At 40.1% G+C, this 20,728-nt stretch overlaps 1 protein-coding gene across 3 annotated transcripts; it reads left to right on the top strand.

The window, feature by feature from the left end:
* The first annotated feature begins 1,552 nt into the window (after nucleotides 1-1,552).
* Nucleotides 1,553-20,293, top strand: qtrt2 (queuine tRNA-ribosyltransferase accessory subunit 2). 3 transcript variants are annotated; one of them, XM_084747556.1, is made up of 9 exons: nucleotides 1,553-1,758; nucleotides 1,858-2,140; nucleotides 2,232-2,287; nucleotides 6,893-6,969; nucleotides 8,809-9,018; nucleotides 10,435-10,634; nucleotides 14,014-14,183; nucleotides 18,267-18,378; nucleotides 18,986-20,293. In XM_084747556.1, the coding sequence occupies exons 2-9, from the start codon at nucleotides 1,926-1,928 to the stop codon at nucleotides 19,224-19,226; spliced, it is 1,281 nt and encodes a 426-aa protein (XP_084603682.1). In that variant the 5' UTR covers nucleotides 1,553-1,758; nucleotides 1,858-1,925; the 3' UTR covers nucleotides 19,227-20,293. The 3 variants fall into 3 exon arrangements, with proteins under 3 accessions (XP_084603682.1, XP_084603681.1, XP_084603683.1); XM_084747555.1 differs by having other exon boundaries at nucleotides 1,553-2,140; XM_084747557.1 differs by having other exon boundaries at nucleotides 1,554-2,140; nucleotides 14,014-14,165.
* The last annotated feature ends 435 nt before the right edge of the window (nucleotides 20,294-20,728 follow it).

Here is a 20,728-nt window from a genome sequence, read left to right on the forward strand (position 1 = left end):
AGGCCATCTGTATGACATTTCCAAACTGTACCCTGACACGAGCCATGCCTTCATATAGGGTATTAGCACTGATTCATTAATCCAATATGGTACTTTTTTACATTTATGTTTTACCTCTCCAGGGCATTTGATAATCCTGGGGAAAAGATGTTTAAAGTGAAAACTGATTGAAAAAATATGTCACGTTTTAACCTTTAGATAAGAGAATGTGTTGAGGTGAGCACCTTGGATTTATTGTTTCGAATAGGCAGCCACAGTTTCACACACAGTTCCCACAACCAAACAGAAGCAGTACAACTCTCAATTTAACATTAATACAAAACTGCTGCAACTACTACTACTACTACTACTACTACTACTAATAATAATAATAATAATGATAATAATGATAATGATAATAACAATTATTATTGTTTTTATTATTATTAGCAGCAGTAGTAGTAGTAGCAGTAAAAGTACCATAATTATCATTGTTGTTGTTGTTGTTGTAAACAGAATATTATAGAAAATGACATAATTAATGGAAAACAAAATGTAATAAAAATCAGAGCAGCAAAAATAAGACGAAGATGAGAACAGAATACATACGATACATCGTCACATGGCTAAAACCCAGTACTAGTAAAAGTAAGAAAGCATAACATAAGATTGAAAAAAAACCCACTGATTACTAATAATATCAAAATAAAAGTTAAGAATACAGCATGTAGAATTACATTAAATAAAGGAAAATACAGCAAAACAAACTAAACTTACCTTCTGTGCAGATGTGTTACTCTTGCTGAGCCTCCTCCACCTGAACAGGTGAGGATTGTGACCTGGGAACGTCGTCATCTGTTTAAATGCACACTTTGACCTCTTCTACTTTAATGTTATCCCAACCATCTTTACAAAGTCTTCTTCATACGCCAACCACCATAGCTAGCTAGCTATTTAAATTTTATATATACCAAAAACTACTCAGAAGTCTAACAACAAAGAGCCCCTGCTAAAAACAAGACCCGTGCGTAAAACTGCCAACGATCACAAAGACATCTGGGTAATGTAGTGACTTAACATTTTTTCCAGGCTAAGTGTCCCGTCAACGAAGCATTTCAAGACTACGTGTACCACTAGAGTTCAGGCGTCTGTCTGGTCACCATGGCAACGTTTTTCACGTTTCTAAATCGTCGAATATTGTGTTTAAGATGACTAAAGACTAGGAGTAAAATTAAAGAAATGAGATAACAGTACTTAATTAAAGGTTTATTAAAAACATAACACAGCAAAATAGCGTTTAAGTAAAAAAAGATAGACGCAGCGAAATTTATCGCGTCTAGAACGTAACCCCAGACCTGCGAAAGATCTCGCGAGAGCGAGCAATTTGACCCAAAACGCGATCTTTCTCTAACGCCTATGTGTTTTATGTCCCTCAATTTATATAGATTTTATTCCAAGTAATATATAATTAGTTTGTAACGTGCACGATAAAGGAACGTGTACAAGTCTCGCGAGATTTTCGCAAATTAAGGGTTCCCTTGTGCCTTTTGTTGTGCTCCATGAGTGCCGCCGCACCGGTGATGACGACATATTTCCGAGACTTGTAGTTCCTGATAGACAGTGAGTTTTATTGGTAAGCGAATTAAACATGCTATTTTTTATTATAAACGTATATGATTCAAACCACTACAGCTGTGAATGCGTAGGTGTTCTTAACATAAGCCATTTAAGAGCAGTAAACATCAACATTCAACGAAAACTTGCCTAGATTTGTAACACGTGAGTGGTGAGGCTACTTAGCTACGTGGCTAATTCACATGCTCTTTTGCTAACCTTATCGAACTCATTCATTAATCGCTCAAACTTGTTGTGGTTTAGGTAACGCTACTGTGCGTTAGTGTAGTACAGTGAGGCTGTTTCAGAGCTCTTCGGCTGCGGCTGCTCGTATGGCTGGTAGCAGGATGAAGCTGGAGCTGTCTCGGGTGGTTCAGGGGAGAAGGCTGGGTATCCTGAAGGGACTCGGCAGGACTGGACAGCACTCTCTGGAAGTCCCGGGCTGTCTGCTGTACACACACTTTGGCACAGTGCCGCACCTCACTCAGGACACTCTACACACCCTGAGCAACCTCCCCTCTGTCACCCAGGTCACCCTGTCCAACATGTAAGATAAACTCACTTACACACATGCATACAATCAAACAAACACTGTAATCCTGACATCTAATACCCATCTGCATAATTTTTCCCTCAAGAGCCGAGCACCAGGAAGTGCTGGAAGAGTTTAAGGATGGATTCAGGAAGTTTGCAGGTACTTCTGTTCAATCACATTTTTTCCATCTTTCCTTCTTTCTCTCTCCTCTCTCAGGGTGCTTTCACAGCTGTAGTTTGGTTCATTTGGTCCAGACCAAATGCATAAATAATGATTAATTTTTCTATTTTAGTTTTGTTCGCACTTAGGTTTACAAAGGAACTAAAAGGAGGAAACATGAAGTTAGACAAGCTGATAGGTAACTTGTTGAATCGACAGTTTTTGCAATTGTCATCTTCATCATCAAGACATATGTCTTTGTCTTTGACATATGTCAAAGGCTTTTTTTAAAGGAAAAATGTCTAAAGTTGTTGATTTCAGTTTTTTCGAATGTGAATATTTTCTGGTTTCTTTCACTCCTCTAACTGTGTGTCTTTGATATTTGGGAACAAATGAAGAGTTTAAATACACTTCAACCAACTCACAAGGAACTGCAGGTCTGTGCTCTCAAGGGCAGGGTACTGTTGTCACTGAAAAGATTCAGAAAATAGGTCCAGACATACTGAAGCACAATGAAGTGAGGTGACAAAGTATGTTTGAATGACTTCTTTTATTGAACGACTGAATCATTCAGTAATACTTTGTCGCCTCAGTCTGTTTTGCTTCAATGTGTTTGGACCTAATTTATTTCCTTAAAGACATTTGAGGACGTCACCTTGGGTTTTTGAAAACAATGTTAAACATTTTCACACTTTTCTAACATTTTATGGTCCAAATAACTAATAAACTGACTGACAAAATAATCAACAGATCAATAGATAATGAAAATAATTGTTATTTGCAGCTCTATAAATATATACAGAGCTTATATAGACCACTTATACAACCGCCTCCTAAACAGATTTCCTAATCACCAGATGGATTTATTATAAGTTTAGTTTTTAAAATTCTGATAAAATCACTTATCTGCTGTCATAAAATCCCGTGTTTGGTTTGTTTGCAAGTGAAAAACGTCAGAATCCACTTGAAAGGGGACTGAGACGCAGCGTTTCAGCCGGTCTCAGTCTGTTTGTCTGGTCTTCGCCAGGATTTGACTGACAGCTTTCACAGGAGCCCAAACAAACCGCGCTGGCAAATACTCCAGGGTCTGTTTTATGTTAGGTTTGAAAGAACGCTTAATACCACTTATCCTCCGAAGGCTAATGAGTAGAGGACAGGAGTGACGAGGACAAGTTGGGACATTCTAGCAGCCCAAACAACACGGATTGGACTTAAGTTATGATAACACCCACTGTTAAAGCCTGTGTGTTTAGATTTATTTAGTACTGATCAAAAGGTAATCCATCATCAGCTTCTTTATTATATTTTTTAATACTGATTATAATGAAGAATTCATATTAATGCAACAGATTTATTTGCACCCTAAAGCGCACCCAACTGAGCAGACATCTTCAAATATATGCAGCAGTAGTCAGACTTTTTCTTGCATTTAAATAATATTTTTGGAATTGCTTTAATATATGCAGGTTGAGACAATCAAGTGTAATTTGTTTGGACAGGTGTTTGTAGTCTAATTGTCAGTATTGGTCAAAACATTGAATGAGATATTAAAAAAAAAACAAAGCTATTTATAACTGAGTATTAAATCAAGTAGAAGCATATGTCATATGAGAACAGAAGCCACTCAGGGCTGAAATGCTATTTTGAGCCAAGTGTTTGCATACAGATCATTAATTAACAGCTTTCTTTGTTGAGATTTGAAGTTCCCTCTGGACCTTGAAAACAACAGATGACAAAAACAGTCATCACGAGGTTCAGACAGCAGCTGTTCTATTCCTTCAGCCTCACTTTTAAAGCCTGTATCGATGAGAGGTCTGTAAAGTGACTGTGACACGGTCGAAAGCTCCACGACAGCCAATGAGTGGACCTTGTGGAGTATTTTTGTCAGCATCTTGTCAACATGTGTTTAAGAGAGAAACTAGAAGGGCGCTCTTCTGTGATATGCAAATCTGCAAGCGTAAACTTCATGGTCAATATTATTGACTGCCCTCATCAAGCGTAAAGTTCATTTTTCATTAATATCCCTGGTGGAGTTTATTGGATCTGAGTATGATTATAATTATTTTCGTAATGTGTCTGTATTTACATTTCCACAGCCACACCTCGGTTTGCGAAAAAAGCTTTGATATTTTCTGTGTTCTTTACTCCTCTTCTTCTTTACTCCAGTAAACTAAAAATCTTTGGTTTGTGGATAAAACAAGACATTATAGGACGTCATCTTGAAACACTGATTGATATTTTTCACCATTTTCTGATATTTTATGGACCAAACAACTAATCAGTTTATCAAGAAAATAATCAACAGATTAATCAACAGTGAAAATATTAATTAGCAGCACACTTTATAATTGTACCAGCTCTCCCGTGAAACAAACAACAGGTCACAAGCGCTCCTTAATGATTGCTTTCTGTATGAAGTCTAAGCAACAACATGTGTAGGATACCCCAGAGGTGTACCGCTACTGAACTGTGATGTGTGTCTGTTTTTTCATACCATCCTGACTAGGGCTGTGACAGAGTACTTCATCTGATACCTGTTTTTCTACTTCTTTCTATACCCGTCATGTGAATAGAGAAGCGTTCCTGAAATAATCATGCTTTATTTTTATCAGACTTTTTTGCTCCCTGGCTGTGTGTCTAATATGCAATTAGTCGATTGGCTGGCTCACCTTTATTATTGGGAATAAATCCAAAATGCTTCCATACAGGTGCTCAGGCGTTTTTCTTTTTCACTAGTCCTGTAACATTATACCCACCACTCACAGTCATCAGCATGCTGCGCACTACAGTCATCACCTCAGTACAGCATCTCCATATCAGTTTAGTAGAATGAGTATTGATGGTATGAATGGAAATTATATCTTATATATTTCTAGTTTTTTTTCTGGTAATATCAGCAGACGTCACAGTCAGTCCCATTCAGCTACTATAAAAATGATGGACGTGAGATGAACAGGGTTCTCTTATTAGATAAAATAGATATTGATGAAGCTTTCCTTTGGCAAAATTATTTGCATATTGCAATATATTGCAGTATGTTATTATAATACTCAGCATATGAAATGTTTTAAATGACAACAGTATTGTATTGTGACTAAGTAATGTTGTACGGTGGGGCTTCTGGTGATTTCCACCCCTAATTTTCAGATGTATAGCGTTTATTCTGCCAAGGCCAAATGCCCTGTGTTGCAATGTTAACAAAAGTGAAAAAAAAAGGGCATGCAATTGTCCAGCCTGTGTTTCAGATCCAATCCAAAGTTTACTGGTTTCTTCTTTGGTCCATTTTACATCGTTCCACCAAGTTTTATGAAAAGCAGGGCAGTAGTTTTTATGTAGTTCTGCTGACAAACAGACAAAAGGAAAATGAAAACATAACCTCCTTGTTGGAGGTAAAAATAGTATTGGATTTGAGTCTGTATTAGCAGATACATGAAGTTGTGATATTTGAAATGTAAAAAGTGTTATGAAGAAACCCCTCATATCAGTTTGAGAATACGCCTACACACATTTCATAGTTAGATGTTAAATCTTTCTACATCCATAAACCTTGAAAGAGGTTGAGAGTGTACATTTCTTTCTCAACTTTGTCTTTTTTTTTCCTCCCCTTAAATCCCTTAATGCACCCGTCAATATGTCCCTTAGTAATACTGCATTTGTACTGTGCTGTGTTTACACTGTGTCTGTGACTGAAGCAACTTTGGTCGTCTTTTAAAACACATCTGTCTCACGCTGTCCGAACAACCAGGAAGATCTGAACTGAATCACTCATCTCCATGACAAAGATTCAGAGGCTGTGGAGGAGGAAGGGGACTTTTTTTGTCGAACTTAGTTGAATTAACCTTGTTTCTGTTGTGCTCCTGTTGTGATCGTTATTTAACCCTCTGCTTTAGTCATGTTTTAAATAACATACACATCAGAAGAACCTCTGCCAGGCTCAAAACCCTGTGCTGATGTTTGATTGATGTAAATATCACACATGCATGATGCACAAATTCACTCTGAAGAGCTTAGGATATATGAACATTATTACCATTGGCTAAATTGGAAAGTCAGAGAAAATTGCTTCTAAATATACAGCATGTTGAGTTCAATATTGAAAAGCTGATTAGCTCTATGAGCCTGACTAAAAGCTAGTTCTGTTCTGAGTAATATTTATATAAACGCCCCAGTAAAGTGACCTCATTCAGCTCAGCTGTACGACTGTAGCTGTGGTACTAAGCTTTACCCAGCCACGGGCGACTAAATTTGAAATTAGAAATGTAATCACTGTAGCACCACTTGTTGTAAACTGTCAGGGGATTACTACAGTGCTGTCTCTTAAGTCCCAGAAGGAAAACAGCAGTGATTGAATAATTAGAAATAATAACAGAATTTTCTGCTAGTAAGCCTTTTGTTTTGTCACCTTTTGATCATCTGCTGCAGCTGGCTTTGCTGATAAGACCACACCTTGTTACTCTCCGGACTCATTCATCACATTAACATGCAGTAATGAAGCGTCTCAGTCCATCAGCTTGCTTCGTATTCGGCCTTTGCTGACTTTAACCCTTTGTCTGGTTTTATTCTTTGTGAGTGATGTGCATTGATTTTTTTTGGTGCTTTGTGCAGGTCTTCACGACACAGTGTTGTACTGCTCGCTCCATGATCCTGCGAGCCCCTGCCCCACAGGTTACACTACTAACAAGGTGAGGTTAAGTTTCTGCTTTAAGAAAAAGCTCCACATGATGGGAAGTACGCTTATGTCTTCATTCCACTGGGCACGACTGTGTTGTGTCACAGCTGCACCATTAATACTGGAGCTGATTGTGACCATTCTGCACAAGGCTTAAGCGTGTTGCAGGAGTGTCTCTCTGCTCTGCTCTGCTGCAGGAATACAGACACAGATACAGTGTAGAAAGTCAGGCTAATTTGCAAAATTAAACACCATGTGCAGTCTTGTGATCATAACATAGCCTATTTATTCATGGTAGTAGCACGGAAAAATGGCCAAATCAACAAAATCTGAGCAAGTCATCATAATCTGAAACAGTGCTGGTGGGACATGCAGTCATGTGGAAGATGGATCAAAACCATGTTGCAGATGTGCCGTGCCCAGTGGAATCAGCAGATTACTCCCTGAATGCCAAGAGTAGGTCTGCATGATATAAGGAAAATCTGCAATGTGCAATGACATGGTATGATAATGCAAAGATGTTGCATACATTCACAAATATTGAAGTGTGCATATTAACTTGTTTCCTCTGGAAATTGCATCGATTGTTTGCCATGTTTTACACATTACATGTGTTCGTATCGTGCAAATAGCAGAGGTGCAAATATGCTCTTTGTCAACTACTTTTTCTCATTCTTCGGTCCTTCCTCAGTCATTATGCTAGCTAAATTCACAGCTGTAACCAACTTAACACCAGTCAATCTAACACCAGCTGATGGCTATCTTAGCCATCATCTGATTGGCCAAATGCTGTGAATGCATGGCCCATGCATCCAGGGCTTCATTTGATAGGTCAAATGTTCGCATGTTGAGTATGAATGTATGGCATGAGTAAAAATGTTTTTTCTTATTCACCGGGTTTCAGGCCGTCTTTTGTGATGTGTTTATTGTGCACATGCATATTGCTATGACAATGAAAATATGATTCACTGGCCGGAGCAGAGAGTTAGATGAGGAGATCAATATCTCTCTAAAAAAGTAGATGGAGCTATCAACCTATTTACGTAGCTTATCTTAGCTTAGCATAAAGACTGGAAACGGGGGGAAACAGCTAGCCTGGTTCTGTCCACAGGCAGCAAAATCTGCCGAGAGGCACTGCTCAGCTTCTTCAGTGTAGAAATGACGAGGTTTTGGGAGGGTTATGTGTTGCGTTATATCTTGGCCTGGGAACAGTTGCTAGGCAACCAGCTGAGACTACATCAAGTCACTGCACCCGTCCAAGAAATATTCATACATAACCTCCCATTAAAGCTAGGGTAAACTGTTTACTTTTGCCCTTATTGGGAAAAGTTCCACAATAATGTTTAAGGATAATGTAATTTAATTGGTCTAAGAGAAAACTAGTCTTCTGCTCCACATCTTGGCTCTGTTGTAAAGCTTTAAGAAAATCTAGCCTGTGACAGGAGACTTTGGCCAATCACAAGTGAGTAAGATAGCCAATTGTTGAGTCTCATCCCCAAAACGTCAGTATTTGATGAGCTGGTAATGTGACTCTACAATCAGCTGTCTTTCTCCAGAATTGCTCACTGCACCTTTAAACCACACTTTGTCCACACTTTATTTTTGTTTTATTACCCTCAAACAGAGCCAAGCTAGCTGTCTGTCCCTGCTTCCAGCCTTTATGCTAAGGTAAAGACCAGAAGACTGCTGTGAGATTGGTATCGATCTTCACATCTAACCCTTGGCAGGACAGTGAATGAGCTTTTTTCCCCCACAGTGCTTAACTCTTGCATTTAAGAAGTGAATCATCAGAGCCATAGTTTCCTCTCAAGCATCTTTTCACATGAAAATGCTCTCTTTGGGTTGTCATTAGACGGTGTCAGTGTGGGGCAGCGGTGGCCGGATAGAGCTGACGGTGGCCAAGTTCATGGCTCTACAGAGAATCGTGCAGCCCGACTGGTACCAGAGCATGTCGGACGGAGAGACGTGGCAGAACAACACCTCTCGCAAAAGGGTTCGGAAGTCAGTGGATCGAACTCTTGCTCACTTGGATGAGTGTCTGCTGGCGCACCAAAAGTCACAGGTACACACACATCCCGCAGTCTAAACACTCACACAGACCACTGCTCTGCTGCGTTTGTGATCAGTCATGCACGGCACGAGCACACAGGACAAGGATTGATGGTTGGTGTTTTTGTTGTCACAGGGAGCCGCTGTGCAGCTGTGATACGGCTGGAAACACAGTGAGATTAGGAGGGATACATTATCAGTGGGTACATACATTATCAGTAGGTGTGTAAGGACTCAGCATCAAGCATGACTAATGAAATGAAATCAGCTCTTTTTATTATTATTTTTTAAAGCAGTGAAACGCTACATCATTTCATGATAGAGAGAAGAGAGTGAAGCTGATAGTCATGAGTTATACATATGACACGTAACTCAGCTATGCTTCACAGGAGATCATATATTTTCTAACTGCGTTCCTCTGGATGTAGTAGATCTGTGGCTTAATTTATAGCAAGTAGTTTATTATATTTTTTCTTGGTTGCATTAATCTGAAAGTGTCTGAGAGTTTATGTATTTTAATGTTGTTTTATATGATATTATGCATTTCACTGCTGGCATGTCATTGCTAAATGCTGCATTTATTTGCAGTTCTGCATCCAAACTAAATTTGCTCTCAGCTTTCAGCCATTAGTAAAGCAATTCAGTTTAACTCTGAGTTTACACTATTTTGCATCTTTGCTTTCATTCCCACTATTTCAGCTCTTCATATTCTTTTGAACTCAGTCATACTTTAAGCACGAAACTCTGTTTGCACACGCTGAGGGTGATATGTTAAATATTTCCACCTGACCACCATCAGCCAATCAACCAGCGATTGTCGATATATTCACCTCAGCAATGCTGTTTTCAACAGCCAGCATTCACACTCACAGTGTCATCAGAAATTGCCTTCTTGAGTTTTATATGCTATGCATTTCACTGCCTGTATGTTGTTGCTAAATGCTGCATTTATGTGCTCTGCTGTGTATTTTATTGACCGGCTGCAAAGTGAATTTCCCTCGGGACAATAAACGTTAAACGTAAAATGATGTTGAGCAAGAGGCCGAACAGATCCAGCAGTGTACTGCGGGCAGTTCTTGACATCAGTGTCGTACTGTGTGAGCCGCTTGATTGAACGCTGCTCTCCCACCCCCCGCTGTGTCTCTCCTCCTCGAGATGTGCTCTCAGCTTTCATGTCGACTCATCAGAATCCAAATGGGCTCTGGCAAAAATAAAACCTTTTTTATTGCATTTGAGGAAGATTTCACTCTTTTTCTGGTCATGTGCCATGTGTGGTTGGACAAAGGAGCTCTAATCTCTTTAACATCTATGTTTTGTCAGGTTTCAGTATGTTTTTGCTTCTGTCTGCATCCGTTTCTTACTTTACTTTCCATCTTCCTGGGTTTCTCTCTGTCAGCTGTTTAATCACCAAACTGTCTGTCATTGCCAGGAGTTGGAGGGGGTGGAGGTGTTCGGAGTGGTGGAGGGAGGAGATATCCTGGAAGAGAGGGTGCGTTCAGCCAGGGAAACAGCCAAGAGGCCTGTGGCAGGTTTCTGTCTGGACGGCCTCCAGACGGGCTCTATGGACCAGGCCCTGAGGACGCAGCTCATCACCGCTGTGACCAAGGAGCTGCCTGCGGACAAACCCAGGTCAGCGCTGCTTGTCACAGAGTGAGAAATGAATGTGTTTATTGATTGGAGTTGTAAGGGCAGGCTTTTTCCCACTAATCATACACTCTGAATACATTAAACCAACCGCACCCAAACAAAAGGAGACATAGTGGACGGATGGACAAATAATGCCTCTGTGTGATTCATTATCTTGACATCACTAAGACAGATGTGACACAGGCATAGCTTATGTTAATCCACCAGTTTAAGATCAACCTGTAGATGCTCCAGTGTATGTATGTGTGTTCGAAGTGATGTTTAAAATAGATTACTTGGTCAGATATTCAATTAAGGGCTGTTATTTCCATAAATTGACTATTCTGCTGTCATTTTCTCAATACATTGCGTGATCTAAAGCATGACAAAATAGTGAAAAAAAAGTGATGTCTTCAAATGTCTTGTATTGTCCAGCACCTAAATATATTTAGTTTACAATGATACTAACCAGAGAGAAGCAGCAAATCTTCATGTTGGAGTGATTTGAACCGATTAGTTCAGAGGTTTTTGCTTGAAAAATGCATTGAATGATGAGAAAAATTGGCACTTATTCATTTTATATTGATCAACAAATTCAGCTCGAATTAAATTTCTTTGCTACAGATACATAAATTATTAACTATTAATTCATTCGAGTGCTTTTCCAGTGCAGCAGTCTAGTTTAAGACGCAGTTACTGATACCATCTGTGTGCAGACCGGTGTGATTCAGAGACGGAGCGGGCTCAGTTGGTCTATCCTGCTCAATCAGTTAATTATCGTGCTTGATTGATTACATGTGAAAACCGAGCAGCTCTGTGGTGCTCCCCCAACCCCTCCACACTCTGTCAGCTGTCATTATCTCAGCTCGACCTTAAAGACCCCCTCCAATGAAAATCAGGTTTTTAACCTCGTTAATATGCCCATATGGTTTTTTTTATATGCTAGAAGACACGTCATGACTGGTATAAGCAGCCGAAACCGTGGTTGATAAAGTGAACCAATGTCTCAAGACATGGATTCAGAAATTTGCTTTCCAGATCGGACATGTATGGCTGAATTACTCCTAAATCACTAGGGCTGGGTAACGTTTAGTAAGTTACAATACCAGTACAGTACCAGTTTTCAAACATCCATACTAATGTATATACATCAAATATACCATGCTCGACTTCACCACCTCATAGCTGCTAGTTATAGCTGCAGTCGTGGCCAATCACATGTTGCATTTGGTAGAAGAACTCTTGTGGTGATTGGCTGCCAGTAAAACCATACAAATGGTCACCTTTTTTTCTAGAACTGGGAACAAAAGGCTTGAATGCAGTTATCATTTGACTGGAGAAGTCTGGATACTACGTTTACACCTTAAAGGAATTGAGTACAGATACCCAGCGTTATGTGTTACCCCTTGCATTGTGTACCGTACAGTAGCTTCGCAGTGTTTGATAATCAAAGTGAGCGGCTACGCTTGAGCTGCAGATGAGCAGTGGAGCGGTGGTGGAGATTTACATAGTCATAGATCCTTGCATACTAAATGAGGCAAGGGTGTAGCACTACATCTAAGAGACTTTTGTCATGGAAAAAACTTCCAAATATATCATTTTGATGAACAGAGATGAGTTTTTAGGGTTTTGTCACCTCTCAGCTAGCTGACAGTCTAGAGTTTAAAACACGCAGCTGACACATATGAATGCTAAAACATAAAAAAAATATAATTTTTTTTAACTTTGCCAATTTTGAATAATCTCACAGATATGTAGAGTTGGATGCTTTCCCCTATTTTACAGTTTTAATTAAATTAGAGCTGGAAGGATAAGTTGATTAATTGATCAACAGCAATTAATCAGCAAATATTCTGATAGTTTAATCATTTTTCATTCTCTTGTTCGAGCTTCTTCAAAGTGAGGATTTGCTGCTTGTCTGCTGCTGTTTAAAGTCATTATAATTTGAATTTCTTTGGGTCTATTTAATTTATATTTAATTTCTAAGATATCACCTCAATACTTTTCACTTTTGTCTGTGTTAAATAAACAAAACAATCAATATATAACGATTGTTAAATAATTTGCAGATCAATTTAATGGAAATGATTGCATGTTCCATCCCTAAACAGAAGAAGAAGAAAAAAATCACCATCACTATCAGTATTGTAGAGCAATAAACAGCGTCTTCTGAGGATATTAAAAAAAAGCCCCATGTCTTCAACTAGACTAACTACACTGGCAGAGTACAGTCCTCTTTAAACCACAAGGACAATTTTTTCAAGAAGTTTCTGGTTCTCCAAACTACATAAGCCTGCAGTCATTCCAAGGCTTTTCAGACTGTCCCACATGAGCGCTTCCCTCCTGGAGGTGATGGAGTCTGAGAGAGAGGGCCTGTGAGGAGCAGCAGTCTGTAACCAGGAACTCCCTGTGAGCTAAGTTTGCTCATGAACAGGCTTATCTCGAATACCGTGGGACACCGTCCCTGCTGGTAGTTCTGGCTGTTGGGAGATGCTGCTTCGTCCTGGAAAGTGGAGTGGAGTCATTATCAAATGCTAAATTGGGCTTGACCTTGACGCCTACAGGCAGCGAGTCAGAGGGAGCCAGCTAACTGAAGAGTGAATGCACAAACACACAAGGGTGCACGTGTTGTTGGACTCGGGTAGAGAAATGCTGCTGGTGCCTCTTATCTACCAGCAATATGTTATACAAACAAAAAAGTCGGGACATTAACAAAACAGAATGCAATGATTTGCTTTTTTTTTTTTTTAATTGTACATGCATTCCGAATTCAGTGCCTGCAAATTGTTCCCAAACAGTTGGGACAGTCGCATGTTTACCACTGTGTTACATCACCTTTTCCTTTAAAACACTCAATAAGCATTTGGGAATTAATTGCTGAAGTTTTAAATGTGAAATTCTTTCCCATTCTTGCTCAGTGTGCACCTTCTGAAGCTCAGTAGTCTGGGGTCTCTGTTATTGTATTTTACACATCATGATGTGCCACACATTTTCAGTGGGAGACAGGTCTAGACTGCGTGCCGGTCAGTCTAGTACCTGGAGTCTTTTACTATGAAGCCACGCTGTTCTAACACCTGCAGAATGTGTCTTGGCGATGTCTTGCTGAAATAAGCAGGGACGTCTGTGAAAAGGTCATCTGGATGGCAGCATATGTTGCTCCAAATCCTGTCTGCACCTTTCAGCATGAATGTGGCCTTCACAGATATGCAAGTTACCCATGATGCCATGGGCACTGACACACCCTCATACCATCACAGATGTTGGCTTTTGAACTTTGAGCTGGTAACAATCTGCGTGGTCTTTCTCCTCTTTATCCCAGAGGACACGACGTCCATGACTTCACAAAATAATCTGTTTTCTGCTGTTTGTGCGTCACTCTCAGACTGCTGCAGGGTGTCGGACGACCCGATGAGGTGTTGGCGTGCGTGGAGGCTGGTGTCGACCTGTTTGAGAGTTTCTTCCCCTTCCAGGTGACCGAGCGAGGCTGCGCTCTGTGCTTCGACTTCGACATCTCCCCGAACCCGGAGCGCGCAGGTAGAGCGCCCCCTGCAGGTGTGACGAATAACTGTGCTGAAGCATAGATTTGCTGCTACTTTTTTCTTTCAAGTTACATCATTTAGAGGGTAAATCATATCTCAGACAACTCTGAACAAAGCAAAGTAATGAAAAAAGTTAGATCAATAAATGTTGATCTGTTAATTTATACATGTGGCGCTCCAGCGTCAAACTCCGTTAATGAACTGACTTTTTTACTGTTAATGATTTTACTTTCATCGTCTTTTACTTTTGCTCTAGTCTCATTCTGATGTAACATGCATGGATCATATTGGGAGATGTAGATCAAGCTTGTTAGCTTTCAGCTGCTTTAACATTCTCATTTAAGTTTCTTTAACACCCCCTACTTCACTTTACACTGCTGGAGGATTCCCATTACAAATGTATTGTTTCATACTCTTCAGTGTTCTTTTTCTTTTCTGAGAGAATGGCTCTCCGTGCATTAACTTATGTGACTGTCTGAGTCTTTAGGCATGTAGCATTTAAATCAAAGCACACAGAGGTTTAATTATGAATTTAAAAGAGGACACTTGGGGTCTATATTTAGACATTTTGGACTTTGGCAGCATACGTCGTTTATTTTAACAATTCTGCTCTTGTCAATCCCAAATGACCTTTCAGGTAAGGCGCCCTTGCCTAAAGCCATAAAGTGACTTTTTTTTTTAAACGCCGGTGTGTGTGTGATGAAGGAAATTATCCTAAAAAGATGGAAAAACAGTGGCACTTCTCTTCAAGAGCAAGTGGAATATATGCCTAGAGCAAAGTGACATGTCACTATGTAATTTGGGAGTTTGGGTAGGGGGTCTGTCTCGCTAGATGCATTCAGATGAGAACGAAATGTGATTGTAGTGGGAAATATGATTCTTATTAGCATCGTTTCTGCGCACAAAAGAGATGTGGACAAAAGATATCTTGAGAAAAGATGTCTAGTCATAAATATGCAGAGATGATGAACCTTAGAAAGCAGAGAAGGGGCAACACTTTGATGTTATTACTGGTACACTGTTGTCTCTAAGTGGTAGAAGTCATGAACTGATGACTAGAGATGGCCTGTAATCAGCCCAGCAGGCTTATGTTAATTTCTATAGGAGGAGCCTGTGATGTTGAGCTGAAAGTGCTCACAGATGTTTCTATACAAATGTAAAGGGTCATTCAGAGGGGCTGCACAGAAGATTTACTCTAATTACATCATCTTTAAGCAGACTTAAATGGTGCAGTGTGAATTCTGTGTCTTCAGGAATCATCAATCAATCAGTCAGATCATCAGTTTATTACCATGTAGGTTTTCACATTTGAGGAATTGCCTCAGTGTTTTGGTGCATAACAATTACGGTGGGTGATATGGTTATATTTTCAAGCCAGCCTCCGCTACTCGTTCTGAATTTGAGCTGGGAGATGAATGCGAGCGGCCAGTTTGCTACATTGTGTGTACAATGTATGCTGTGACCAATAAATATAAAGATAACTCACAAAATGTCAAGGAAGGAATGATTCTTACACCTTAAAATGCATGGAAAAATATGTACAATATGTTATTTTAAGCTACTACAAGGATATTAGGTTATTTTACTGGTTATGACACAGTCTCAATTTAATACTGCCTCTATATGACCTGCAAGACTTTATGGGATCATTAGAGAGAATATATTTCAGTATCGTTATTCTTCATGCCACCAGGATAGATTCTCCTGGAAATGAGATGAAGTGAGCCTGTGTTTACATTTCCCCCAAAGTTGCTGTAAGTTGTACATTAGCCAGTTAAAAATAAAAAGGAAAGATATTTATTTAGATTACTTTTATTTTTGACATTATATTTTGTGGTTATTTTGGTGGAGACACTACCACTGTTGTCCTCAGGGGCCTCCAAAATGAATACAATATGAAAGTTTCTTGAAGTTGGACGAAATGAAAGACCTGAACGCACAACTTTTCATTTACTTTTAAATTGGTGAGCAACAAGACAAAGTCTGACTGCTTAAGTTTGAGACAGTTTCCACATAATTAATAGGAAAGTGTGTGTTTCTATGGATGCATGTGGTATGTTGCCCTGCAGATGAAGGACTGTATTTTGCATTAAAACCAGAGATGAAATTAATGGCCACTGAAATTATGTGTGTGTGTGTGCTTGTTTGTTTGTGTGTAGTGGCTGGTGTGTATTTTCTTGCCTCAGGTCAGTTGAAATAATTGGATAGAAAGAAATTCAGCGGGTGAAATGAAATCAATGGTGAATCTCACAACAGCTGCAGTAAAGTAACAATTAAGTCCAGGCCCGTCGTTCTGGATGTTGTCCCAAGTGAAAAGCTAAAGAAGTGTTATGACAAGATCTGAGGGAAACACACCAACTCGCCCCGCTGAGGACTCTGCGCTTCGTTAAAAAGTTGTGTTAAACTGGTATCACGCACAGAGTGAAGTTTGGTATCCGGCAGCATCTAGTGTCAGACAGCACTAATCGATTCTGCACAGGGAGCGTAATGGAGTTCAGTGGAGGTGAGAGCAGTGATGGTGTCAACCCTGAAGAGAAATTCTAATTCCCCTCTCAGCCAATTACAAGCCCCCATGGGGGGGGGGGGGTTCAACACCCTCAGTTCCCAGTTGAAGTGCTTTTTGACACAACAGACTATATGCTAATTCACCGTCTTCCTTCCTTCCTTGCTTCCTTCTCACCCTCTCAAAGTTTTCCTCTTCCTCTCTCCATCATTAGAAGTTTCTGTTTTTATCATTCAAACTTTCTCTTCTCCTCTCAAAGCACTGCATCCACCTGTTGTGCTCTACAGAGTTTATACACAATAACTACATATTTGGTCACAATTTGTTTCAAATCTTTTATTAAAGGGATATGTCATCAAAAAAATGCAAATTCAGTCAATATCTACTCACCCTCATGCCAATTGAAGGCCTGTTTATTTATTTATTTGCCTTCATACTGCTCATCCGATGCAATCCAAGTCTCCTGAAGCCCCAACGTGCTGTTCAGTTAGGCGCGCACAATGCCACACCACACACGCCCATTTTAGATGGTGTGCATGTGCGTGTGAACGTGGCTCCAAGCTCAGTATCTGCAGTGAAGATTTAGGCTAAAAACATGGTGTAAATGACGTCTTTCATGTCAACTTGGCACGTCTGAGCTTTAGGAGACATTTACGAGCTGTGTTTTGTGGACTAAAAAAACTAAACCACATACTAAAAAAAATAACAACACTGCAGCCATTTATAATGAGTGAGAGGACTGGCGTTTTCACCTGATTTGGTCTAGATTCAGCCTAAAAGGCATAAAATTAATGTTTGCAACTATCAGTGGCATTCAAATTTCAAACCGTTTTTTCTCAACTTCACTGTTTCTGCAGCCTTTGTAAGGCACAATTGCTCCTTAGTGCTTTACTTTAAGTTACTTCTCCCTCCTTTACATCTTATTAGCTTTGGTCAAGCCTCATTTTGTCCCTTTGTATTCTTGTGCTTATCACCCCCTCTTTAAGCTACACACAGACAGACCCATAGTAATTTTCTTTTTATGTTTTGTTTTTACACTTTGCTGCTCTTTGCTTCACCCGTTTCTGTTTGTGCTAAATCCATTTTGCTCTTTTGTTGCCTTTTTAATCTCTGTCTTTAATCATATGCATTATGGACCACTTTTTTTTCCTTGTTCTCTTCCCGTCCACCCTGTGTTTTTCATCTTCCCCACATCCCTTGTGCCTGTAACTGGACAGATAGTTTGGTGCACCCTCCTTCGAACAGCAGCCCTCTTGATAAAACACAGCTCCTCGTCAGCTCTGCCTACTTTCCAATTTCATTAAATGAAGTGAAGTCACCTTCCAGTCAACACACATCTGTGTGAGACGGGCATTGGTAGTCAGAACATATAGCCAGTAAGTAATTACATTATAATGGCGCTGAGAATATAGGACACAGCAGTGTTTAAAAGGGGTCAGGCTATAGTATGTGTTCCCATTTTATTTTCGCTGCCAGGCAGATAGAGCCATGACTCTGTATATAGGGATGTGTTTCCTGCTAAATGAGATAAAATTATGGCGTGAATAGTTTTTGGTCTGCTGGGATTAATGAGTTGTATGTATATTTTGGCAGTGCTGGAGCTGGACAAAGAGAGGGAAACAGCAGGGGAGACACAACAGAATGGAGGACCTAATCTGGATCAAACACAGATAACATCCTTCGAGATGAATCTCAAAGACAAGAGGTTTGTGGCAGCTATAATAAAACCTCGAGGGGTTTTATAAGCAGCAGTGTTTGCACAGTCTTTGCTTTTATGTATTTGTTGGACACTTTTTTCCCAATAATATTGTATTGGAAGGAATATTTGGTGTATAAAAGCATATAAATTCAGTTCCAGAACTTGCATTCAATTAAATACAGTACAAAGACAAGATATGCAATGTTCAAACTGGTAACATTTTTGTCAATGTACACTCATTTAGAATTTGATGCCTGCAAGACATACCAAAAACAGTTGTGACAGGGGCAACAAAAGACTGGGAAAATTGTGGAACATTAAAAAAAACCCGCCTGTTTTGAACATCGCACAAGTTAATCGATAACATCATTGCGTGTTAAAGGAGCATCCTCAAGAGGTTCAGTCATTCACAAGCAAGAACTGCGTAGGGAAAAAAATCCAGCCGTTTCAGAGCAGTGTTTTGAGGGATTTCTATCTATAGATCTATAGATAAAAAATAGGTTAGAGAGTTTTACACCAAATACAACGCCAAACAAGATATATTCTGTCATCTCAGTCAACTCTTTTTAATTAATTCTAATTAAACACTAACTTTCTTTGAACCTCTGTCCAGATACCATGACGACTTCAGGCCCCTCGTCGAGGGGTGTGGCTGCTACTGCTGTAAGAACCACCAGAGGGCGTACCTGCACCACCTGCTGGTGACCAATGAGCTGCTGGCTGGAGTCCTGCTCATGATCCACAACACGGCCCACTATCACGGCTTCTTCTGCGCCCTCAGAGAAGCTTTGGCCAACGATAAACTGGACCTCCTGAAGAAACGGGTACTTAGGGAGACAGAAAGACGGGACTAAGACGGATAAATCAGACAGATAGGGGAGGGATTGATCACTGGATTGACTTGGCTAGAGGCAATCAAAGCTCTATCTTGCTCTTCCCAGTTCAGTGAGAGGGGGAACTGAGATACTAAGGAGACCTTGAGACTGAGTCACTCCATATGTTGCTGAAGTCATGTCTCTCAAGCACGTTTAAGAGAGGGGGATGAAAAGAGAACAGAGCAGATAAAGACAGCCCGTTTGATGTTTGCCCCCAGGGTTTTTGTCCTGGTTTCACATCAGCTTAAGCTGGTGTATTGATCTGAGCTGATAGCCAGAAGACAGCAGTGAGGTGGCTGAAGAGGGAAAAGAGCAAGATAGGAGGTCAGGAAGAATCTGCATAAAGACAGAAATGTGAGGATGGATGCTGGTGGACTATCGACTACAGCTGAATCCCTACGTGCAGGTCAGCAGATGACTAATATCCTCTGCACTCGTTGACATGGCAGCATAAAGCAGAGGGAGAACTTTGTGACCAGTAATTAGAGGGAAAAATAAAAATAGGTCCCACTTTTCTCCTGTTTTGCACATTAAAGGGCTCGTCTGGATTATTAGAAGTGGGGTTGTACAAGGTGCTTATCAATAGTTGGTGTATAACCTTCAGTAGATCAGCATGAAAGCTAAGCAATGAACTGCAGTGGACAGACTCAGCAGCAATACATATTTTAACCACTTAAAAAAGGTCTGTATCAGTCAGTATTAGTTTAGGTGTATTTTACAATATTTTCACAGCTTTACTTTGCTGTCAGACTGCCTTTTCCAAAAGAATACCATCATTATATAGGTCAAATATTGCCCTGTCTAAATCAACCAGACTCCTTTGGCAAAATCAGTAACTGTACCTTGCCAAACACCAGAGCCAGAGAGCAGCTCATTCAGCTCTGTTTTAATCCCATAGACTCATCCTTCACTTCCCTCGGCAGCTGGGAAGCAAGACACGGGAACTTCTTGAACTTCTTCTGCAGTGTTTATTCATGTGCAAACTGTATATTTACTGCCACTTGACAACTTTACTGCTAAATTTTAACCCCTTTGCTCTGCTTGCCAACATCTGACAATCTTTTGCTCATCCACACTCATCGTGCACACACTAACAGTGCCATGCTTATGCCACAATCACATGCATTGTGTTGATGGAAGATGGATCAGGAGTCTTCATGCATATTGAAGGAAAACATTGGAACACACTGCAGTGAAAGTTTGGTTGCTTATTTTCTGCTAACACAGACGGATCCTATATAAACTAACACTTCAGTGTGGTCATCACCCTTGCACAATGTTTATGTGCTAGCCTAGGGGTTACACTGACATTTATTTTTTTTTAGGTGACTAAATTATGTTTTGCTGATGACCCTGTCTACACCAGCACATTACTGAAACTATGGATCAGCACCTCATACAGCCCCACTTCAAATAATCAAAACTATCCCTTTAAAAAGTCATGCGTGTGATAAGATTCCTTGAGGCTTTGTTGTGCCTTT

Source organism: Lutjanus erythropterus, chromosome 21 (assembly GCF_056507025.1).
Source record: "Lutjanus erythropterus isolate fLutEry1 chromosome 21, fLutEry1.hap2, whole genome shotgun sequence".
Classification (NCBI taxonomy): Eukaryota; Metazoa; Chordata; class Actinopteri; order Lutjaniformes; family Lutjanidae; genus Lutjanus; species Lutjanus erythropterus.

Excerpts from the sequence above, each read along its gene's own strand:
- qtrt2 (XM_084747555.1), top strand. The coding sequence starts at position 1,926 with ATGGCTGGTAGCAGGATGAAGCTGGAGCTGTCTCGGGTGGTTCAGGGG. Across the intron at positions 2,141-2,231 it reads CAGGTCACCCTGTCCAACAT|AGCCGAGCACCAGGAAGTGC; the intron begins GTAAGATAAACT and ends TTTTCCCTCAAG. Across the intron at positions 18,379-18,985 it reads ATGAATCTCAAAGACAAGAG|ATACCATGACGACTTCAGGC; the intron begins GTTTGTGGCAGC and ends ACCTCTGTCCAG.